The following is a 21,776-nucleotide window of genomic DNA, read 5'->3' as shown; positions in this document are numbered from 1 at the left end:
ATTTTCCTGATAAAGAAATCAGCAACACATTTGAGAAGGTCTGTTGTAGCATCTTTTTCTAGAGAAAAAAAATATCTGCTGTCTTTGAGAAACAGAATCAAAATCTTTCTCAGCATCTCAGGCATAGCACATTCCTAGGAATGCCCTCCAAAATTTCAGTAGATGTGACCAGAAAAGGATGATTATTTCCCACCCCCTAAATGTGATAAACATACTATTTTGAACTTCAGCATCAATTAAAATATCCAATATGTTTTAAGGCTTTAAGTCTGGAGCTAATTGTACATTCATATAAAGGTTTTACACATATCAATAATCTCCATTTAAAATTTTCTTTTATATGCCTTGGATATATTTGCCTAAAATACAACTGAGAAAGAAAGACAAGTATGAGATGGAATCAAATGGCAAAAATTCGTTATTGCAGAATTTTCAAGTTTGTTTTGCTAAGAACTCGTTCTAATGAAGAATTGAGAACACTAAATTTAAAATGCCAAAATGTGCTGTTTCAAGCAGCAGTGATTCACTTTGACTTGCTTCCTATATTCCATAGAAATCAAAACAACATGTTTTGACAGCATTCTGTCAAGATTATTAGCAGTAATTAATCAATTCCCACAAAACATTTCAATTTCAGCAGGAAACCCGAACTGCCAAAATTGTTGATGGCTGTGGTAGAAGCACAGCAGCAAAACCTGTTCTGCCTCAGAGGTCTCAGGTAACAATTTCTACAGGTTTATACAGAATTTACCTCATCTGTCTACACCAAAATATTTGTTACAGGGGTTAGATGTGGTCACATTTTATTTGCCACATCCCTGGAAACATTCAAGGCCAGGTTGGACAGGGCTCTGAGCAACCTGATCTAGTTCAAGATGTCTCTGCTCATTGCAGGAGGCTTGAACAAGATGAGCTAGGCTTTAAAGGTCCCTTCCAACCCAAACTGTTCTATAATTTAATTATTCTATTCCCAAACACCATCTTTTCCTCCATTTTTATGACTCTCTTTTCAGGCTCATACTACAGTGTCTGTCTGGCCACAGATTTTCAACACAAATACAGAAGACAGACATCTGGCATAAATTTGGAGATATCACTTCATATTTACTGGGACAAAGCATCATGGAAGCTTAGAAGTTTCACTCAGTGGGCAGTGCAGGTTCTTATAAAAAGCCATTTTCTTTATTTCCATTGATGCTTACAAGTGGCAGAAGAGCTGAGGCCCTGGAGATGGAGCAGCCCCAGCCCAGGAGGAAGCTGTGTTTAAGCCTCTACAAGAGGATGCTGGATGTGGTTTTGTAGCTCTTGCTCATCCATTTTCCTGTATCTCACTCCTTACCCTGCTGGATTCACCTCCATTCTCTGCCCCAGCACCTCTGGTTTATACCATCATCATCCCATGAATTCCCTCATACAGACCCTATGCAGCTCCCACAGCTGATCCCTCACAGGTAAAGCTCAAGTCTAGAAAAAGACACCCTCAGAACAGCCACAGACTCAGGAGAGGGAAGTGATATTTTTCTATCACTTACAGGAATTCCTGAAATTATTATTCATCAGTTCACACATTGGTACACAGTGCAAAGCCAGAATTGCCAAAGGTCAGTATGAACACACCCACATTCACTGAGTTTTCCAGTACTCCTGGCTGATGCTATTTCACAGCTGCCCAGCTGTGCGCTCAAAAGCACCTGCAATGAAATTTTCATGTCAGAGCTAATTTCATGTGATTCTGAATGAGCAACTGTGCTAGGAGCAGCTAGGCTATTTGTAACCTTTTCTGAATATGTGTGTGTCAAAGAAGAACAAGGAAATCTCTTTGTGTCCTCTGTCCTCTTCCCTTATACTGGGACTGGAACATGCCATCAGCATTGTCCAGGGGCAGGACACTGCCTTCATCCACACTGAAAAGCCAGAAACTGCATTGTCTCTCTCTTTTTTTTTTTTTTGAGAACTCTGCTGGCAATCCTAGAAAAGCCTGGGTTGGAAGGGATCTTCAAATCATCTAGTTCCAAGCCCCTGGCATGGGCAGACAAGTTTACTCAGAGCCCCATTCAGCCTGTCCTTGAACACTTCCAGGGCTGAGGCAGCCCAAACTTCTCTGGGCAACCTGTGCCAGAGCTTCAGCACCCTCACAGCTAAGAATTTCTTCCTGATATCTAACTTAAGTCTCTCCTCTTTTAGTTTAAAACCCTTCCCTCTTCTCCCATCACTACCAGCCCATGTCAAAATTTGCTCTCCCTCTTTTTTATAATCCTCAAGAGCATGACAGCACAGTCATGGGTCAGGCCCAGCTGCTGGCACACCACCTCCCTTGTCTGTGCTGGACCTTATAAAAGGCTGCTCTGCCCAGTTCACAAATTTTAACAGATGGGAAGGGGTTTGACATTTTATATTATTGAATGAAATGCCAGACATCTGCAGGGCACAAGAGGGCACCTGGTGCTCCCACTCCAACTTCTCTATCCTCCCAAGGGGATCTGGAGTCCCTGCCCAGGAATCAGGTCCGCCCCCTCCCTGGCTGTGGAGGAGGCAGCACCTCTCCACTGCAGGAAATCATCTCTCAGCCCTTCTTGATGCCATATTCCCCCTCAGGCTCTCTTACTGCATCCTTGCAGAGCACACCTGTAAAAATTAAGGTTTAGGAGAGCCCTGAGTGCTGATGAGGCCACCCTTGGAGAGCTCACACTGTTAAGATTCTGGTTTTCAACTCATGGTTTTCCAGCTGAAGGCAGTTGCCAAGACAACAAGTCTGATTCAGCAGCAGTGAATTGTCAGGGCAACAATCTCTGGTCATACCTGGGACGTGCTGAACAGCACAACAAGCCAGCAGACATGGAAGGCCACACTCTAAAGAAATTGCCAGGTAAAAGGGTAAAATCTTTGACTAGGGTATGTGGAAAGCCAAAGTGACTTTGCACTTGCCCACCTCAAGAAGCTGAGTACAGTTACTCCACACAGAGAAAGATTTTTAAGAATTTGGCAAAAGAAATAATCCTGTCTCAGCCTGATAGAATATATAAAACATGACTATGAGCAGCCCCTCCACGGTTTGCACACAGCATCCTCTGTTTACACTGTCACCATCTTTTGGGGGATATCACTGATGCAACGTGGGAGGAAGTTCACTGTGTTGCTCATGCAGAATTTGCTCTCCATTTCCTGATGGAGCAAAGCACTTGTGTTTCTTTCCAATTTTAAACATTTCTTCCACTGTGTTTTCTTTTAGAATATTTGCACTTTAAGAAAATACATGCCTAAAATGTACTGAAGGATGAGTGGGGAGAGGAAGAAAAATCACAGTAGTATGTAGTCATGCTTTATTTAAACTAATTTATAGGCCCTTGAAAATATTTGAACTTTTTCCCCTCCAAATTTAGCCAGTCTTACGAGATATTAATTATTAATTTCCCCAATGTATTTCAAGCAGTGCAATCATAATTAAATAAAATACCCACTTATTTTGCTTGACCATCTCTCTGCATTTCAAAGTGTATTTTAACTGTTTTAAGGATGTGGATGATTTGGGATGGAACTGGGGTGAAGGCTTTTAGTTTATTCTGCTCTCTCACAGACTGACAAATTTTGCTAAATTCCAGCATGGCCCTGTTTTCTTATAGATCTGTCCTGCTCCAGTGGAGATTTTGGATTAAAATTTCCTTATTTCTTGAGGGACTGCACAAACTCACTGAAGCTTCTGATGCTAAAGCCTCTGTGTTTTTAATGTGAGCAAGAGGCTGCTTGGTGAAACATTTTCTTATGGAATTAGGAATGCTGTCACATTCTAGTTTAGCTTCACTTGCCACAATTTTTCTTATTGCACATCATTATTTGGATGTAAGGGTCCAGTTTAAGTCACTTTTAATTGCCCCAAAGTCCATTACAAGTTGACCAGCAGGGCTGTGAGGGCTCAGCCATTCCCTTACAAGTAGTTGGGGGGTCCTTAATGAATAATTTTTCTGTCTATTTTGTAAGCCAGCTGAACATAGCAAGATGTGTCACCAACTAACCTCAGGCTCCACAGGCCACCAAGGCCAGCATCAGCCACATCACTTGCCCTGCTTGTCACAGACCAGAGGGACTGGGATGTTCTCAGTTCTCACAAGGACTTGTGCCTATTTTCATATTTCTCCTTTCCAGCCTGTGTGTGCAAGTATCAGGCTTACTTTTTCTTTATCAGAGGATCAGGAATGACACTGGAGGATGACATCAGGAATGACACATGCAGTATTTTCAGGAGACTGAGGGATTTCAGTGCTTCTCTAAAAAAATTGGGATTTTTTCAGCCTTCAGCCAAAGTGTTACCAATTTCCTACACTTTTAAAATGCTAGATCTCTTGTTAACTTGGGCTTTGGAGGATTTTTAAAAAATCCTAAATGTGCTTTTTATATCAAGAATTAAGAAGCTTGAACTAAGTTCACTCAAAATATGCCACAGTTAGAATTTGAAAAACATACCTGGATTTGTTTAGCAGACTGATGCTCTGCCTAAATCATAGGTCAGTCATAACAGGATGGGAAATCTGTCATAAAAAATAGGACCAATACTTGCACACTTGTTAACTCAACCATGGTTTAAAAAAGTCAACTCAAGTGACCTGGATTTAAAGTCAACTCACCTGAAAAATCAAGCATCTGAAAAATAAGCAACATATCTCCCAGATGAAGCAATTACCTAATTAGTGACAGTAAAGCAATGAGCATCTCATCAGTTTGCTGTTAAATACCAAAGAAATCATGATTGTGTATATCTGGCAAACAGCTCTAGGTGACTTGACAAACATATTTATGATAAAAGATCACAAAAGATCATAAAAATAACAGAAGCCATTTCACATTCCACACAGGAGAGACTAGGAGCTGAAAAAATATTTCAGAAGCATCTCAATGATTTTGTGATAATAAAAGTGGCATTTTTGTTAATGCCACCAAGCCTTGAATACAATGTCATGCTCCTTCTGTCTGCTTCAAGTTTTCTGCCTTTTGCATTTGCAAAATCAAAAGGGTTTACAAGATGAATGTGAGTTATCCTCCACCCCTTCACAATGACTTAGTAACAAACAACTTTAATGCAGCCAGTGCTTAACTGGAGTTCCATTTCTTGGAAATCTGAAATATACTGAAACTTCAACAAAGAAAATAGTACTCTATTAAATCTGTACACTGTGGAGGGCTAATAAAAATCTTTTATTGGGTCATAGGTACCAGAGTGGTAATAAACCGATGAAAATTTGTTGTTTTAGCTGTTTTATCTGTCCAGCTCTTTAGTGCATGGTGTAGGAAAGGAATGGCATTTTACCAACATCAGTCAGCCAAATCTGATGCAGTTACACACAGTAACAGGTGTATTAAATTGCTTATCCAAATCCCACCTGCAATCCACTGGACACAAACCCCAAGCTATGTAACAACATTTAAAAAAAAAAACAAGGTTTGTGCTGGGGCCACTATGGCACATTAAGATGTAGCATCATCCACCTGCACTGTTGCTTCTCTGTGCTTTAAAAATAAAAAAAGGCAAATCTCCATGACCACTAAGGCTCACAGGCATAGCTCAGACTAAAGGAGGCAGCCCAATGTCCACCATCCCTCCCTTTGCCTTGCAGTTTAAGTGGTGGAGATTTGCCTTGATTTTATAGGAAAACCTACAGCTGGCTAGAAAGGACTGGATAGGGTTACTAAAAATGCTGTCTGTTCTAGCAAGGGGGATGAGCAGGCTCAGAATAAGTTAAATTACGTGCACTTCTGCACCATTCTCAGTTTTCAATGTGATAGTCTCAATTACAGGTGACAGTTTCTATTATTGGGAAAAAATGCACTGAGTGAGGGGAAAAAAAAAAAGTTTCTGGATCTGGCAGGTTTCAGGAAGAAATCCCAGCCCAATGTTAGCAGCCTCCTTATTCTTTGGAAAGGCTTGACCTGCAGGGAGGGAGGAAAGCTTGCTTTGTCATTTATCACCATGATTTCCAGCTATCTTGTTTTTTGGAGACAAACAATGCATCTGGAGGCCTCTGGAAAGCAGGAGCAGTGCACCTCTGCGCTTCGGCGTGACTGCATGAGTATGACATAGTTGGACAAAAAAGCCTTTTCATTCCCCCTCCTACAGGAGCCCCAGGGGATTCAGCTTCCTCTCAGTACCTCCTGCAATCTACATAAAGCTATTTTTTGCCACAGGGGTTCAGTGCTGAGTGACTGAGCACTCTGGAGTAACACTTCTTGGGAACACTTATTCTTGGGAACGAAACAGCCACTCGGGGGCTTGCTCATAAAAACCCAAAATGGGAGGAATGTGCAGGAAAACTGCCCAAGACTGGATTCCTCACAGCTTCACAGCAGCTGGAGGGTGAAGGACAGTCCATTTTTGTAGACATGCTTCCTAAATCTGCAGGCAGCTCTGCCTCAAAGGGTGCTGAGCAGCCCCAGCAATGGCTGTGACGTGTCCCAGGAGCTGCCTGCCCTCCCCACCAACACTACTGTCAGAACCCCAAAATCTGGGATGCTAGGATCTGAAAATTCAGGGTTCAAGAGCTCAAATTTAGGATTTGTGGGGCTTTGGACTCCTGAATTGGGGGCTGGGGGGGCTGTGATACCAAACTGGGGGGCTCTGGGAATGGCAGAAAATTGGAGGGATCAGAATCACAACATCTGAGGTCAGGACCCCAAATTTTAGGGGGTTTGGGAGGTCCAGGGCCCTAAAAAACCACCCAGTTTTGGACCCTAAATCAGGCATTCAAGACACTAAATTTGAGGACATGGGGAGGTGTGGACACCAAATTGAAGGAGCAGAAATTTTGGGGGACTGGAGGGGTCAGAACCCCAAAATTTGAGGGGTCAGAATCCAAAATTCAGGGTTCCAGAGCTCAAATTTGGGAATTTGGGGCACCCTTGGTGAAAAATTCCAGAGCTCAAATTTGGGAATTTGGGACCTGAAATTTGGGGGTTTCAGGATGCAAACTCCTGGGAAGAGACCTTGCTTCGAGATGAAGATATTGTTTCTGATGAGTGTCTTAAGCCAGCAAATAGAAAGGTGTGTTTATTCCATTAATTAGAGCTTTGGGATTGATTTAATTAAAAATGGGAAGGAATTATGTCTTGCAATACTGAGCAAGGCAGGTGAATATGATTTATTTAGGCAGGTAGAGGGGAAAAAGGAATTCATGTGCAGGATTTGAGGCAGGGGAGCTCCATGAGCTTAGCACAGCTGAACTCATGAGAAGGAATTGGATGCATGTTTGGGAAGAAGATTCCCCATTCCCTCTGCCCCTTTGCTAACAGGTATTTTGAGAGTGGGGAGAGGAAAGGCAGGACATCAACACCTCTGCCTACATCATTTCCTATATGGGGAATCACAGAAAAAATAGAATGGGTTGGGTTGGAAGAGACCTTAAAGATCATCTCGTTCTGACCCTCCTGCCATAGCCAGGAACATTTTCCTCTAGACCAGGTTGCTCAGAGTCCCATCCAATCTGACTTTGAGCACTTTCAGGGATGGAGCATCCACAACTCCTTTGGGCAACCTCTGCCAGTGCCTCAGCACCCTCACAGTAAAAATGTTCCTGCAAATATCCAATCTATAACAACTCTTTCATTTTGAAGCCATCCCCAGTGTCCTGTCACTACATGACCTTGTGAGAAGTCCCTCTCCATCTTTGTTACAGACGCCCTTCGGGCACTGGAGGGCTACAGTGAGGTCACCCAAAGCCTTCTCTTTTCTAGACTGAACAATCCAAATTTTCTCAGCCTTTTCTGATAGAAGAGGGGCCCCATCCCTCTGATCATCTTGGTGGCCTCCTCTGGACTCACCTCAACAGCTCCATGTCCTTCCTCTGCTGGGACCTGAGCTGGAGGCAGCTCTGCAGATGGCGTCTCAGCAGAGCAGGGCAGAGGGACAGAACCTCCTCCCTCACTCTGCTGCCCACGGGGCTCTGGATGCAGCCCAGGATCTGGGGAATTTCTGGGGTGCCAGTGCACATTTACACATTGCAGGGTCATGTCCAGCCTCTCACCCATTGTTATCCCCAAGTCCTTCTCAGCAGGGCTCCTCTCCATCTGCTCAGCTGGGCTTTCCTGTGCTGCAGGGGTGCCTGGCTGCTCACCTGCCACTGCACATGCAAGGCTCAGCTCTGCAAAGCTGTGCTCTCACTGCACAACCAGCACACAGTAATAACATTTCAGAATGTGATTAAATACCTCAAAATAGCAGCTCCTATTTCTCTGGCCAATGCTCAGATAATGCACTATCGAGACAGCACAGATTTAATACAGCAGGCAGTTGCATCCTTCATGAAACAGCCAAGGGAAGTAAAAAGCTGTGAAGATCCTCCCTCATTTTCTCCAGCCTTGTCCACTGCTCAGGTGAATCAAAAATAATACCCATTTGGGTTTTTTATTGTGGGCAATCACCAGGGATGTAATTGCAGTAAAACTGGAAAGAAGAGACAAGACAGTAAAGTAGCAGAAAAAAAAAAGAATATAAAGGAGAGGATTTGAAAGAGTTGGAAGTAAACAAAACACCTTTCTAAACTTCCTGTATTTCCTGCACCAACACCTTTCCAGACTGAGGGATGAGAATATATACAGATTTGGTTAAAAAAAACCTCATCTAGTGGCCCTAAAAGTCTCCTAGAATGTCCAGAGGGTGTCTGAAAAGCAGCAAAGAAAGTTTTCGGTCACAGAACAAACAAGATGGCAGAGCAAGGAGCACACTGGCAGCTCTCGGGGACTATCATGCAGTGAATTTCACATCTAAGTCTAGAGACTTTCCCCCTTCCACATCCAATAAGGAACATCCTTTCTACACATGGCTGAGCAAAAGGTGGAGGGTGGCTGGTTGATGTCAGCAATCCAATTCCCTAGGACATGCTGGGTAACACTTCTTGTTTCCTCAGCCATGTTCTGTGTCTTCCATTACAGATTATTTTTCTTTTTTACAACCATAGACTGGAGTACTCATAAGCCCATGTGGGGCCAGGGCAGAGAGCACGAGGCTGTAGTTAAATGTCAGCCCACAAGGCTGTAACCAGAGCAAAGCTGAACTCAAATTTAAACAATCAGCACCTCTGCAGGGAGACCTTTCCCTGGTACCTGTGCTCTTTTTCTTTCATTTAGCAAAGCCTCATGCACAGCATCCAGGCAAAGGTGAATTTTAAGTCAGACTAACAAACATTTAAGATGAGTCTCCCCATATCACAGATATCAGGATCTGAGCATATATTTGAATAGTTCATTACACAAGGATGGGGTTTTCAGTTGTCCCCCCTCAAAAAAAAAAAAAGTTATAAATCTGCTGTACTTTATGCACAGAAAAACTTGACAGTGCCTAAGTTATAATGGTACACAAGTTATAACTTATAGACCTCTGGTAACTTTTGCATGAAAAAAGCTGACAGTACTTGTGGACACAATTCAGGGACCATTAGAAAACTTCTGCATAATTTCTGCACCATATTTAAAGACTCAATCTGAGATATTTCAGAAGAGGCTCATTATAGGGCTCTAGTATTGTTCTCTGCTAAATAATCTGTTTTATTACTCCCTCTCTCCGTACCTATTCTTATCCAAGTCATCTACCCTGACTTGCCAACTACCTACACAAGAGTGGTGAAGAGAAACTTAATTAAAAAAAAAAGATTCTATATTTCCAGCATTGACGTTGAAACATTCATACTTCATTTACTGTACATAGAATTCAGAATTTTTGTACAGCTGCACTGTGACTGAGATGCCATCAAAAAGGTAAACTTGGACATTGCAAATGTAGGAAAAAAAGCAGTTGTTGGTAAAGAAGCCAGAGTTTCAAATACACTCAGAGCTTCACACCACTGCTGGAGCATCAAAAGGCACAAGCACTTTTATGCTGCACAGTAAATCAGAAGAATATATGCATAAAAATCCCAGCAGCTTCTCTTTGATACAAAGTCTGGACCAAATAACCAGCAGGAAGGTAAAGGATAAGATGCAAATCAATATTCTTTGCAATGTTGTTCTTGGCATGATTCATAAGAACCACAGGAAAGGGATTTAGGCACATACTTCATAGCATGGAGATGATCCCACGGGTCAATAGGGGCAAGGTGAAAGCAAAAAGAGATTTTTAGCAGGAAGACAATCATCAATGCCAAAAAAAATCAATTTGAGTCAAAGATATATGCATACTTTCCTCTATCAAGAGAGTTTAGCATAGTAGGAACTGCACTCAGCCTCACCCTGCTCCCACAATCCAGGGCTGCTCCCACAGCACAGCTTCCCCAGGCTGGCTGGGAATGCTCCACATGGGATGGCAGAGAAGCACTGCAGAGCACTCACCCTTGTTAATTAACAATGAAATCTGCACATAGACAAATGCATTTTTGTGTACTGAGATGGGAACAGATCCTTGTCTCCCACCCTTAGAGCAAGGTTTCTTTGGACTCTTAACTCAGCATCTCTTTGCTTTATGCTAACAAACCTACAGCTCATCCAAGACAACAGGAAAACCTCACTGCAAGGGATAAGCAAAACAAATGCTTCTGCTTCTGCAGGTATTTCACTTGAATTACATTTTAAAACAAGCTATTAGTCTATGCTGATTGCCCAGTGAATGAATCAAATGCGTATAATGTATCATAAAGACATGACAGTGAACAAAACAGAGTTAGATCACCAAATTTGAGCTTCAATTTCCCTCCCAGGCACATTTGAGATGCCTGCAGTCCCAGCCCGGCCAGGAGGATGCCTGGTGGACAAATCCTGGCTTCACTTCCCCAGGAGCAAAGAGCGGGGCTGCAGGCAGCAGGGCCTTTTGCCTTATTGGCAGCCAAGATTTGATGCCCAGGGGAGACAGTAAATATCAGGAAAATATCACCACCTCCCTTCCCAGTCTCAGAGGCAAAAAGCAATATATTTGCACTTAATGATGCCATATTTGAGATGATATATTTAATAATCCCTGTAGTCAGTCTGAAGCTCAGCCCCAGGAGCTCCGAAAATTACGAACATAAATAGCTGTGGCTTAGCCTCAGCTCTCTTGCAAAGAGCAGCTCACCTGCAGCCAGAGCTGATGGGAGGAGTGCACCTTCACCTGAGCTATAATTCAGACATCAAAAAACCCCCAGTATATTATTGTGTGGTTGCTCATTAATTTTCTTAAGAGAGAGCAACATCTGTGTAATACAATTACCAAATACAAGTGGAGAGTGGAATCAAAATCTCTGGTTTTCAACAAGTCTGGAACATTCATTCTCAGCTCTGATTTTAAACTAGTTCTTATTTTTTAGTTCAAAGCTCCTTTCCCTGCTATTCATACACCTGCATTCCAAGCACAATTTCCTTGGATCTCAGTACACCCATTGCTTCAGGAATCATTTTACATTTGCAAAAGGATGAATGAAAATAGCCCAGAGTCTGATATGAACATCTTTGGCTGTAGTATCTAGCATCCCATACTCCTGGAGGTAATCCTCTTAGTGTGATTAGCAGAAGAACAGAAGGGTTGTAAGGAGGGACTTAGTGGCCTCAGACAGGGTTCATAGCCCAGGCTGGCTCCTCTGCTTCTTGCATGAGTGACCCACACTGAATCTCAAAATCCTTGCTAAGTAAATACATGCAAGGGATTTCTAGGAAGGTGAGAAGAAAACTGAAGTGTGCCAGAGAGAAACAAAGGTGTATATAGCATATTGTGAAGGTGAAAAGAGAGTGCAATTTGAAGTGGTGGTGATGTGGGTAATGCAGTTACTGGGAAAATGTGGCAGGGTATCTGTGCACACTGAAGAACACAGCTGGGGAGAAAACTATAGCGAGCTTCCAAGAGAAGGGGACACTTACCCATCAGTGTCTGATTTTAGGCCTGCTGAAGCACAGAATGCCATGGAAAGAAAGTTACTGTCAAGACCTTCAAATCTTCTGTTCACCCAACACACTGGAGTCCTGCTCCAATCCCACTGATTCCCAGCTCCCTCTCAGTATTTACCCTTTGCTCACTTGTTGCTAGTAAGACAAGGCTATAAACTATTCATTATTTAGAAAGCTGCTTTTTCCCCCTTCCAGAAATCTGCTCTGTGCAATTGAGCTCCTCTGAAATTCACTTAGACCCACCTAAATAAATCAACCAAATCCACCAACCACATATGTCATTCTTGGCCACAGCACTGCCTCACATGTACATAAAAATCAGCTCATCTGCTCTACAGTGTTTAATAATGAACAGCTTCCAGTTTCCCTACTGCCCCCTTTCTTCATTTCTTGCTTCTGATTCATCTACACCTTCCTACCAAAAAAATCTTTTCTAGTCTGAGTGCACTGTTTCACAATCCAGATGTTAACTCCCTTCTACTAGATCTAGTTACAAAGCCCAAGTTTCATTATTCTTCCTAAGACCAGCCAAATTATATTAAAAACCAGAGCAGTTTTATTTACTCCTACCTAAGATGAAAATAAACATGATGGAGGCATAAACTAACTTTAAGCAGAAACTTCAGTTTGGGAAAGCCCATTCAGCTGTACTTCAATAGTATATTAAAAAAGAACAAAATTCAAGTGAAGAATGAAGCAAAAATGGAGTTATATTCTTAGAAACCACAGCATCCTGCACACAGGCAAAACAGTCCGTGTGGAGCCAGCCTCTCCTGGACTGACTCTCTGACTGACAGCTCCTGCCAAATCCCTCCAGACCTCTCCCCTACACAGCCTTTCTCAGAAAGCTCTCTGGGAGCATCTTTCACCAACCAGCAAATTCCCTGGCTTCCAGCAGGATTTTAGGTTACAGCTCTGCAAAACAACCTGTGAGAGCACATCTAGAAAAGCCACGGTAAGGAATTGGCTTTGATACTCCAGAAGTCCCAGCAGAAGATGTTTGAGCAGAATTTTCAAGTTGGAAAAGTTTCACTTTGAGAAATATGTTTTAAAGGATTGCCATCAAACTCTGCAAAGACAAGAGTGAATCTAGGTGAGCTTGCACACAATTCCTCAAGAACAAATGAATAGTTCAACGTTAATATCAATAACATCTGTGCCCAGAGGAGCCATGAGGAACTAACTGTTCCACCCTCCCAACAGCCCTTTGTGTTCCCAGGCAGCAGAAATGCAAGTGTGAAGGAGGAGGGTGCTGGGGGTGGGTGAAACAGTGAAACTTCAAAACAAACTGGACTGTTTCCAAAACAGAAGAGCACTGCCTCTGGAATTACATCTAGGCAGGATCTTGTCTCCCTAAGGACCCACAAATTGGTGCAGGAATTTGAGCTGGCACATTTACCAGACAGGTAAGTAAGTAACTGGATGTCTGACACAGCGTGGCAGTTTGTCACAGTAATAGGACCCTAACACACCACAGCACCAGTAGGATAAAAGGAATCAAACACAAAACACAGCAAGCTCATAAAAATAAAGAAATAATACTGTTTTTTTTCAAGCAAGGTGACTTATGGGCCTAATCACCTATGTAGTACACTTCTAGAGACAAATTACAACTTAAGAATTACTTTTGAAATTGATTTTGAGCTGATTTGTTGACAATTAGCTCTTCAAAGACCTGTACTCCTCTGGGAGCAGCTTTGTTTTCATACAAGCTCCTGGAATCTTTCCCTGCTCTTGACCTCAGCATTCAAGCATTCCAGATACATCCAAGCACTGGCTAACATCCCTCTTCTACAAACACAGGTGGCTGCTGGCTGAACTCAGCCTGGTCATCTCAGTGGACATCCCACTGTGTCAACAGCTGGGATGGCTCTTCTGTCCTGACTCATTTCTGAAGGGCAAAACCATCTCTGTTGGTGCTCAGCCATGAACATTATTCCTCAGACTTCCATCAGTAGTGGCATTCACACAAATTACATACTGGAGAGAGAAAGGGTTTTCCTTCTATGATAATGCAGATCACGAGCGACGTGGTTGATTTTTCTCTCAGATATAATCTAAGGCTGAGAGCTGCAGTGAGAGCATGAAGAGTGTCTGATAGCTCAGAGCTGCAGTGCTCTATCTCCCCTGCACTCTGCATGGATGCAGGCACAGCAGAAAGTGACAATTCAGTGCTCCAGCACCAGGGATGAGGCACTTGATGTGTCTTTTAGACATGGTAACAAAAGGCATTCGCATGGAGCATGTGAGGAGACCAAAGAGCAAGGAAAGAGAAAAGTGTTATTAATAACAGACCCAGAGCAGCATTTCTTGTGGTACATCACATGCCATTTCTTGTGGTACATCACTCTTCACAGACAGTTTTGTTGGTTTCCTATTCCTCCTTCTATCCTGAAGAAATGCTTGAGTTATCTTTATGGTTCAAGAGACACCTGAAGGCAGGATTTCAGCACAAAGCGTTGCAGAGACGTTGGAACTTTAACAGAGGTCTATAACTGTACTGACAAAAGATGTGTATATTCTGTGTCAATTTTTATTGCAAGCTAAGACTCAAGTGATTTTCTCCTTCTTACTGAAAATTCCTAGCTTATGTTACCTGGATATATAACATTACTACAGATAAACCAAAAACCAGATGTAGCACTGACTTTCCTTTAAAATTTTACGCCTCACTCTCACTAAGAGTTGCTGGCTGTGATCTTTACTGTTCCAAACACTAACCACAGAATCATTTATTTTGGAAATGACCATGGAGATCAAAGCCAACCATTAAACCAGCACTGCCAAGTCCACCATTAAACCATGTCCCCAAGTGTCACATCAACATGGCTTTTAAATATCTCCAGGGACGGAGACTCAGGCAGCTCCCTGGCCAGCCTGTTCCAGTGCTTGCAACTCTTTCAGTGAAGAAATTCTTACATTTGTTAGGATTGTCATGCTATACATGAGCCAAGTAGGTTTAAATTATATTCTCAGGCTACTTTTGCTTAAGAAGCTTTACATTTTCTTCTTCAGGGAAGCAGGAGCTGAAGTTTCCTCTCTCACACCTGTCTGCAAGGCTGTCACTAGTCTCTGGAGGATTCACCCACTCCAAGGATGTGCTGCCAACCAACACAAAACATTCACCCTTGAGCATAAAAGGAGGCACATGAACTCACCTCAGATCATTCCCAGTGCCTTGCTCTAGCTTCTCCTATGTCATTGAAATTAAGATGCTTTATTATGAAAGAAAAACAAAGAACCTAATTCCAGAAAACTAAATGCACAACACTGATACATTATAAGGATTTCTGTATCTGTCACAAGAATGTTTTATTCTGGCTCCACTTGAGGGTTGGCTCATTCTGCCTCTCCTTTTGACCTGCAGAACAACTTTCTCTTCTTGTCTGTCCTTCCAGATTCTTTGTCCAGTGATTACAGCTTTAAAGGAACCTCATCCAGGAGGAAACATCTGAAGACACAAGAAGGCAGAGGAGAGAAGGGTGGCTTGGCTGCAAATAGAGAGGAGCTGCTCTTTGGTGTTAAAGTGCACTCACTGCAGCAAACCTGTACATGCTTCAGGATTTCACAGATGCTGCTTCAAAGGAGAGAAGGAAAAAGAAAGTTAAGTTTCTCTAAGAACTTTTTTGGATGAAGTTTGGAGGACAGCCCTATTTACTCATTGATGAAAGCACGTCCCAGAAAAATCAAGACAGAGGAGTCTTAAAAATCTTCAAAAACAAAGATCTAAGATTGAAACCCTCCAACTCCATGACCCAGATGCACTGTCACAGCTTTTTAACATAGGCTAAAAAAAGGCAAAACCAGAAATAGCAGCTTCAAAAGCAAGTAAAAAACAACACTGATATCCAGAATAGAACAAAGATACAGATCAATGGAAAAAAGTTTCAAGCTGTCTCCAACAGTTGAAACATCCTGAGAGCAAGTTTCCCAAAATATACTTCCAAATGCTGGTGGATAAAACCTCCATCACTCATAGTGTGGTAATTACTGAGGTCAGGATGGCTGCACTGGAGTCCTCCAAGGAAGAAATAGAAAGTAAGTCTGGAGATAAAACAGAGAGAGAAAAAGGTGGAAAAACTATGAATGTGTTGGTGCCAGGAAAAGATGTGAGAAAGGAGAGATGACTTCACATTTGGTATTTTGCTGTAGCTTGTTGGTTAGTTGGTTTTTTTGTAAAAAAAAAATCTTTGTTCATGCATAGGTATGATGTGAAGGTTACCTGTTCCTTCTGCAAAACTTCTGCTGCTCCTGAAGAAATCCTTCTGGACCAGCCATGAGAGCTAAGCACAGTCCAGTGATTCATGAAAAAACCTTGCAAAATCATGAGAACCACTGAGTACTTGCAGTTTTTCCAAATGTGGACTGCAAATTTCCATTCTGCAGTACTTGCCCATATATTTGATTTCAAACAGGTCTTCTGTGCCCATGGATTGACTGACTTCTGTCACACACTGTCCTAAACTGTGCCTTCAATTGAATTCAACTACATGAATGGTATCAGAGCTCCCTCAAGCCTTCATGAGCACCATTTTGACCTCCAGTGGTCAAATCTGGGTTGTGCTATTGAGGTTGCAGCATTTGACAATCTGGTCACCAGCTGCTGTGAGTGCTATGAAGGACTCAGGTGTTCCAGCTCATGAGAATGGATCCTCATACCAGCCAAAGACTGTTCCCCATTTTCACCTTCCCATTATACTAATGTCTCTTCTCTCTGAGCTTTCATTTCCACCTGGAAATGATGAGAAGCACTGGGTAAAACCTCCACTTGCAGACAGCACCAACACAAGGAGGTTTCAAGCATCTCCAAGAGCAAGAACCTGTAGGGTTCCCAAAGGAAGCTGGGGGGAGGCAGCAAGAGTGCTGATGGGCACCAGCCCAGCTGCCAAAACCTGCACCAGCACTGAACACTGGAAGCCTGAAGGAGAACAAGTTTCACTCTGCCCTGGAAGATGAGCCTTTCTGCACACCCAGGGACCACAGGCACAATGAGCAGGTAGCGTGATGCTCAAGAGGAGAAGAAGCCAAACAGAAACTGAATATAAACTGTCCAATAAACAGCTTGTCACCAAGGGCAGAAGGTGAAAGAGAAGATTTTTTTACTCTAGAAGTTATCCATCTGAACCCAGAGCTCCTGAGTGTTTCTAGGATCATCAAAATATCCCCAGTTTTTGTTTAAATTGCTGCCTGTCCTGTGCTTTCAGCTGGCAGTGTTCACAATGACCAGGGAATTACGACAGCACTAAAATGGGAGGAAGGCAAAGATGTGCAGAAGACAAGGCCAGCTTTTTGGAGCTAGCTGTGGAAATGCCAATGTCATCATTAAGAGCTTTTTCCAATTGTACCTCCTTCTTTTTCTCACACACACACAGGTCTAGGCTGGGGTGGGGAGTGGGGGAAGCTTCCCCTTGGTTGGGAGCAGCTGAGGGGAGCTGTGCTCAACAGGGCTCCCTCACCCCGGGTTTCCAAGGGATTGGATTTGCTCTGGGTTGCACAAATTATCTGCAGGAACAACCTGTGGATATCCTGGGCAGCAAGCCTAAGGGAATACCACAACCACAGGCCAAATGCTGAGACACACAACAAATGTCAAATAAACCCCATTAGAAAAATACCTGCCAGCTGCACACACAAGGGACACAGCAACTCCCCTCATTTCCATGGGGAAAAATCCCTGCATGCATCTTATGGAGTCCAAAGGCCAAACCTTTTGTTTAATCAGTTTAATTTAATAGATGATACCTGGCTTCTTTTTTAATCATGGCTGCAATTGTGTTTATGGGAGGCAGCACCTGCTCCTTTGGCCCTGTCCCTGTATTCCTGCAATGCTGATTCATGGATGCCAACACAAGAGGAGTACCTGGGTGTTCTTTTTCCCCAAGAAATAGACATTGGCCTTCACACAGTGCTTGGCTGTTCACAGGGCTGTCCCACATGTCTCTGCCACAGAGCTGCCATCCCTAGAGCCACTGGGACTCCTGTGGCCACTGGTGAGCGAGACCAAAGCTGGGGCATGATCCAAAAGCAAACATCAGTCACCAGGGCTTGGGATAAAAGGGAGTTAGCTCCTTCTCCTGACAGGAACCTGGGCACAAGATGGGTGTTGAAGGGCAGGCTCAGCCTGAGAGTGCAATTCTGCACTGGTTTTCAGAAGAAGACTGAGTAAAAACCGTGATTCTTTAAAGGACTCCTTATCCTCACAGCAGTGAAATATGTGTGTGTATATATATGTACAGTACATAGTTGGATTTATTAGGAAAAAACCCCAAATCTGAGAACTGGCCACCAAAAAACCAGCCTGGGCACTGAAATATTGTATTTATGCCCCAAGATTATGTAGGAGAGCCAAGCAGGGTGAACACACAAGTGCAGAATGTTCCCAGGTGAAGGCTGATAAACACTCATCAGTGACTTCTCTGTCAGGGTCAGGAAGACTGAAAACTGAAGAGACAGATTGCAAGTAACAGATAAGGTTAGATCACAATGTGATAGCACCAGGAGAAAACCTCCAAGGAGTTTCTGTGAAATGTTTGGACTGTTTACTGTAGCCTAAGAATACTGAAGCTGCTGTAAACTTGGGCTGCATGGGACAGACTGAGCTCTTCAGGGTCTCACTGCTGCTCTTTTAAGGATGTGCCATCAGATGGAAAGAATCCTCTGCCATGGGACAATGCACATATAAAACCACAGCTTGTTGTATAACTCAGTTTTACATACACATAAACACATACACCTCCTTTTTAAAGAAAACATTGTTCCATTGGCACCACTATATCTGTATTTTTACTGCTGAGGCAGTGGGAATGCACCAAAAATGAGTGAAACTCTCTCGATGCACATATAAAACATACATACCCACGCATCCAGGGAGCGTGGGCAATGCTGAATACCTGGTTAACCCCTGAAAACCACTTCCAAGGGCTATTTCTCCAGAATATCGTGGTGGCTTGTGGTGGTGATGCTAACACTGCTTATGCTTAGCATTTCAGGTGTAACATTTAAACAGAAAAAACAACAACAAAAAAAACCCCCCACAAACAAACACCACGAAAAGAGTATGAAGTTTGTACCTTTTTCTTTTTTCTTGATCCAGGCTTGAAGAACCTGTCAGTCACAGCCATGATTCACATAAAACAAAACTAATGCTGCCATAAATTTCTGTTTCCAGGAAGAGGAAAACCATGCATGCTGGTTTGAAACACAGTGGGAATATTTCAAATTGGAATTTGAAATATTACCAAATTCAGCCCGCTCAGCTCCGTGGTACCCGGGCTGCACACAATGCTTACTCCAAGACATCACTCCTTAGCCATATCCTGGCTCCCTGCCATCTCCATTTCCCAAGCTTTAGTTTATAATTGTTAAAATCTTTGAGCAGCAGTTCCTACAGACCACCTTTCGGAAGTCTGGGCGACTGCTGAGGTGATCAGTGCATCTCAGATCCTGCTCAGAGCAGAGAGCCTGGGGAACATTCGCATTCAGGGCTGGGAGCAGCCCCAGCCTGGCCACCCACCCCAGGTGAAACTCCCGCCCAGGTTTCCAGAAAAACACCCGCTAAATATCATCAAACACCGCTGCCGGAGTTACCGGGAACACACGGTGTCCCAAGACTGGAAAAGCAGCATCACTAAAGGGTTTTGCTTCCCTGAAGAGAGCTCCCCCATCTCGGTTTATATAAACAGCGTGATGGTTTTACAATATCAGGAAGGGAAAAAGAAAAGAAATAATAATAAAAAAAGAGAAAACAACAAACCAGAACAAGACAGACGATACCTGTTGTAACTCCATCTACTGTAAGACATGTTCCTGTTGCTGCTGACACCGTCCATCTCCGCTGGGCTACAGCGCTGCCGGCATGGCCGGGCTCTGCGGGCAGGGCAGGGCAGGGCAGGGCCGAGCGCTCACACACCTGCCTGCGGCCGGACCCGCCCCGCCGCCGGGGGCAGCCGCCTCCGGCCCTGCGCGGCGCCGCCGGGATTCACCGCCCCGCAGCGGCTTCGCATCGAGCTCTGCTGCTCGGAGCGAACCACTGCCGGTGCCGGGGAGGGAGGAGGAGGAGGAGGGAGGGATGAAGAGAAGGGGAGGCTCCCGGGGTCCCCGCCGAGGGGCCGGACGCTCGGAGACGCGCAGGTAACAAGCGGGAGCGCGGCCGCTAAAGCCGCTTAAGGGATATTCGGCGGGGCTGTGCTGAGGAGCGCGGCGGCTTGTACGCCTCCTGCTCCGGCACACGCGCCTTATTTATTTATTTATCGCGGTTGCCACAGATACGGGCCCATTGCGCTGACATCAGCCGCCTCCCACCCAGCGCCGGGCCCGGGTCGGGCCGGTGTGCTGTGCCAGGCGGCGCACGGCTGCCATGGCTGCCCGCCATGGGGCCGGGAGCGCCCGTCCCCTCAGGGCCGCGGCCTCGGCGCTCACCGCCCGCTGCGGATGGCAAGGAGTGGGCAGAGGGCACTCGGGGTGCAGATAAACGCCTTGCACTCCCAGTTCCAGTCACTGGCTTGGCACAGTGCGTGGTCCCAGCTCAACCAGGGCAGGGATGTGAGAGCCCTCCAGCCTCGAGGTGGCTCTTCCTGAGGTGGGAGCGAAAGCCAAACCATCCCTCACAGCTCCTGCACACACATCCCTGGTGAGGATGGCACTGTCCAGTGCCAGGGCCTGTGCCGAGCACTCTGTTTGTCACCTCCCTCAGCTGAAGGCAGCACAGGGCCTGTGGTGCTCCCAGGTGCCCACACCTGCCCTGTGGTTGGGAACCAGGTCTGCTTCCCAAAGTCCCACGATTAAGGCTTGGCTGCATGGCTGTGCAGTGTCAGAGACAGCAGGATCATGACTCCATCTCCTGCAACACCACAGCACATAGGGCTGCCCACAGCGCCTGACCACCCCTAGGCCAAGGGAGAAGCTTCCAGAAGCAGTGCCAGGTGTCAGCACAGTCAGCCCCAGGGCAGGATAGCTACAGACACACAGAGAGCTGGGGGACTGCTCTCAAACCTCTCCCAGACAGTCCCAACTCTTTGGCCTGTGCTAATACCTTCTGGCTCCTTCTATCACTGCTTGGCAGTCAGGTGCCCAGCCCTGCTCCTATGTGTAAGTCTCATAAGAAATATATAAGAATCCCAAGGATACATAAATAAGGACTGGAAGGGACTTGAGTGAATCAGGCCCCGTCACTCATCTCACAAACCACTGTATCTGATGAGAGTTTCATGCTGAAGCTCCAGAGGCTGCCGGTGAAGAGCTCCTAGAGCTCCAGAAAGCAGCTGAAAGTCCTGGAGTTCCACCTCACTGACAGAGACTTCCCATTCCTAGCTCAAAGGCATTCATGGACATCAGTCAGCCAATTGCACCATTCAGTTCCTTTAGTTCAAATAAATGAATATCTGCCATCACTCTTTAAATTCCCAGTCTTTATTTTCAAAGGGTGAATAGACCAAACCCTCAATCCCTTTGCAACAGGACAGGCAGAACAACCCCAAGAGCTTTTTCCATGTACCATTTTTGACCCAAATCAAACCCTTTCTGAATATGGGTGGTATTTGGCCATACTTCTTTCAAACAGGGAAAACATCAAACAGGGTTTCTTGGAATGGCAATTAAAGTGCCCAGACCTGAGCCCTGCTCCTTGTAACTGCATATACCCTGTTGTTGATGTGATATATAGACAGTGCATTCCCATTTATCTTTCATAATCCACATGGAGTGACCTGGATGAATTGGACCATCTGGAAAGCAGAGTTACTCACAGCCCATTCCTCCACCTACCTGCTCTGCTCAAAGTGAGACATTTGGAAATGGGCAAACTGTAAACCATTTGCTTGTCTGTGGGGTTACTCAGGCCAACATTTTCCACATGGGAGCAGCTGCAAATCATCCTGATGAGCCCCTGCAGCACAGAGAAGCCTCTGTCAGAAACAAACCCCTCAAGGCACATCAATAAAAGCAAGGAG

The 21,776-nt window shown here is 44.5% G+C and overlaps 1 protein-coding gene across 7 annotated transcripts in view; it reads right to left on the bottom strand.

Moving 5' to 3' along the window:
- Window positions 1-20,009, bottom strand: part of TUB (TUB bipartite transcription factor) — a 143,701-nt gene extending 123,692 nt beyond the window's left edge. For 3 of the 7 annotated variants that reach the window (XM_064715018.1, XM_064715020.1, XM_064715025.1), the window contains exon 1: window positions 19,603-20,008. In XM_064715018.1, coding sequence (XP_064571088.1) covers window positions 19,603-19,658 — 56 coding nt within the window. In that variant the 5' untranslated portion in view covers window positions 19,659-20,008. Of the gene's footprint in view, window positions 1-19,602 lie in introns of all 7 variants that reach the window. The other 4 variants (XM_064715022.1, XM_064715024.1, XM_064715023.1 and 1 more) reach the window with 4 other exon arrangements.
- Between the last annotated feature and the right edge of the window lie 1,767 nt (window positions 20,010-21,776).

The sequence above is a fragment of the Zonotrichia leucophrys genome, chromosome 5, assembly GCF_028769735.1.
Source record: "Zonotrichia leucophrys gambelii isolate GWCS_2022_RI chromosome 5, RI_Zleu_2.0, whole genome shotgun sequence".
Classification (NCBI taxonomy): Eukaryota; Metazoa; Chordata; class Aves; order Passeriformes; family Passerellidae; genus Zonotrichia; species Zonotrichia leucophrys.
This window is presented reverse-complemented; position numbering and strand designations above follow the sequence as displayed.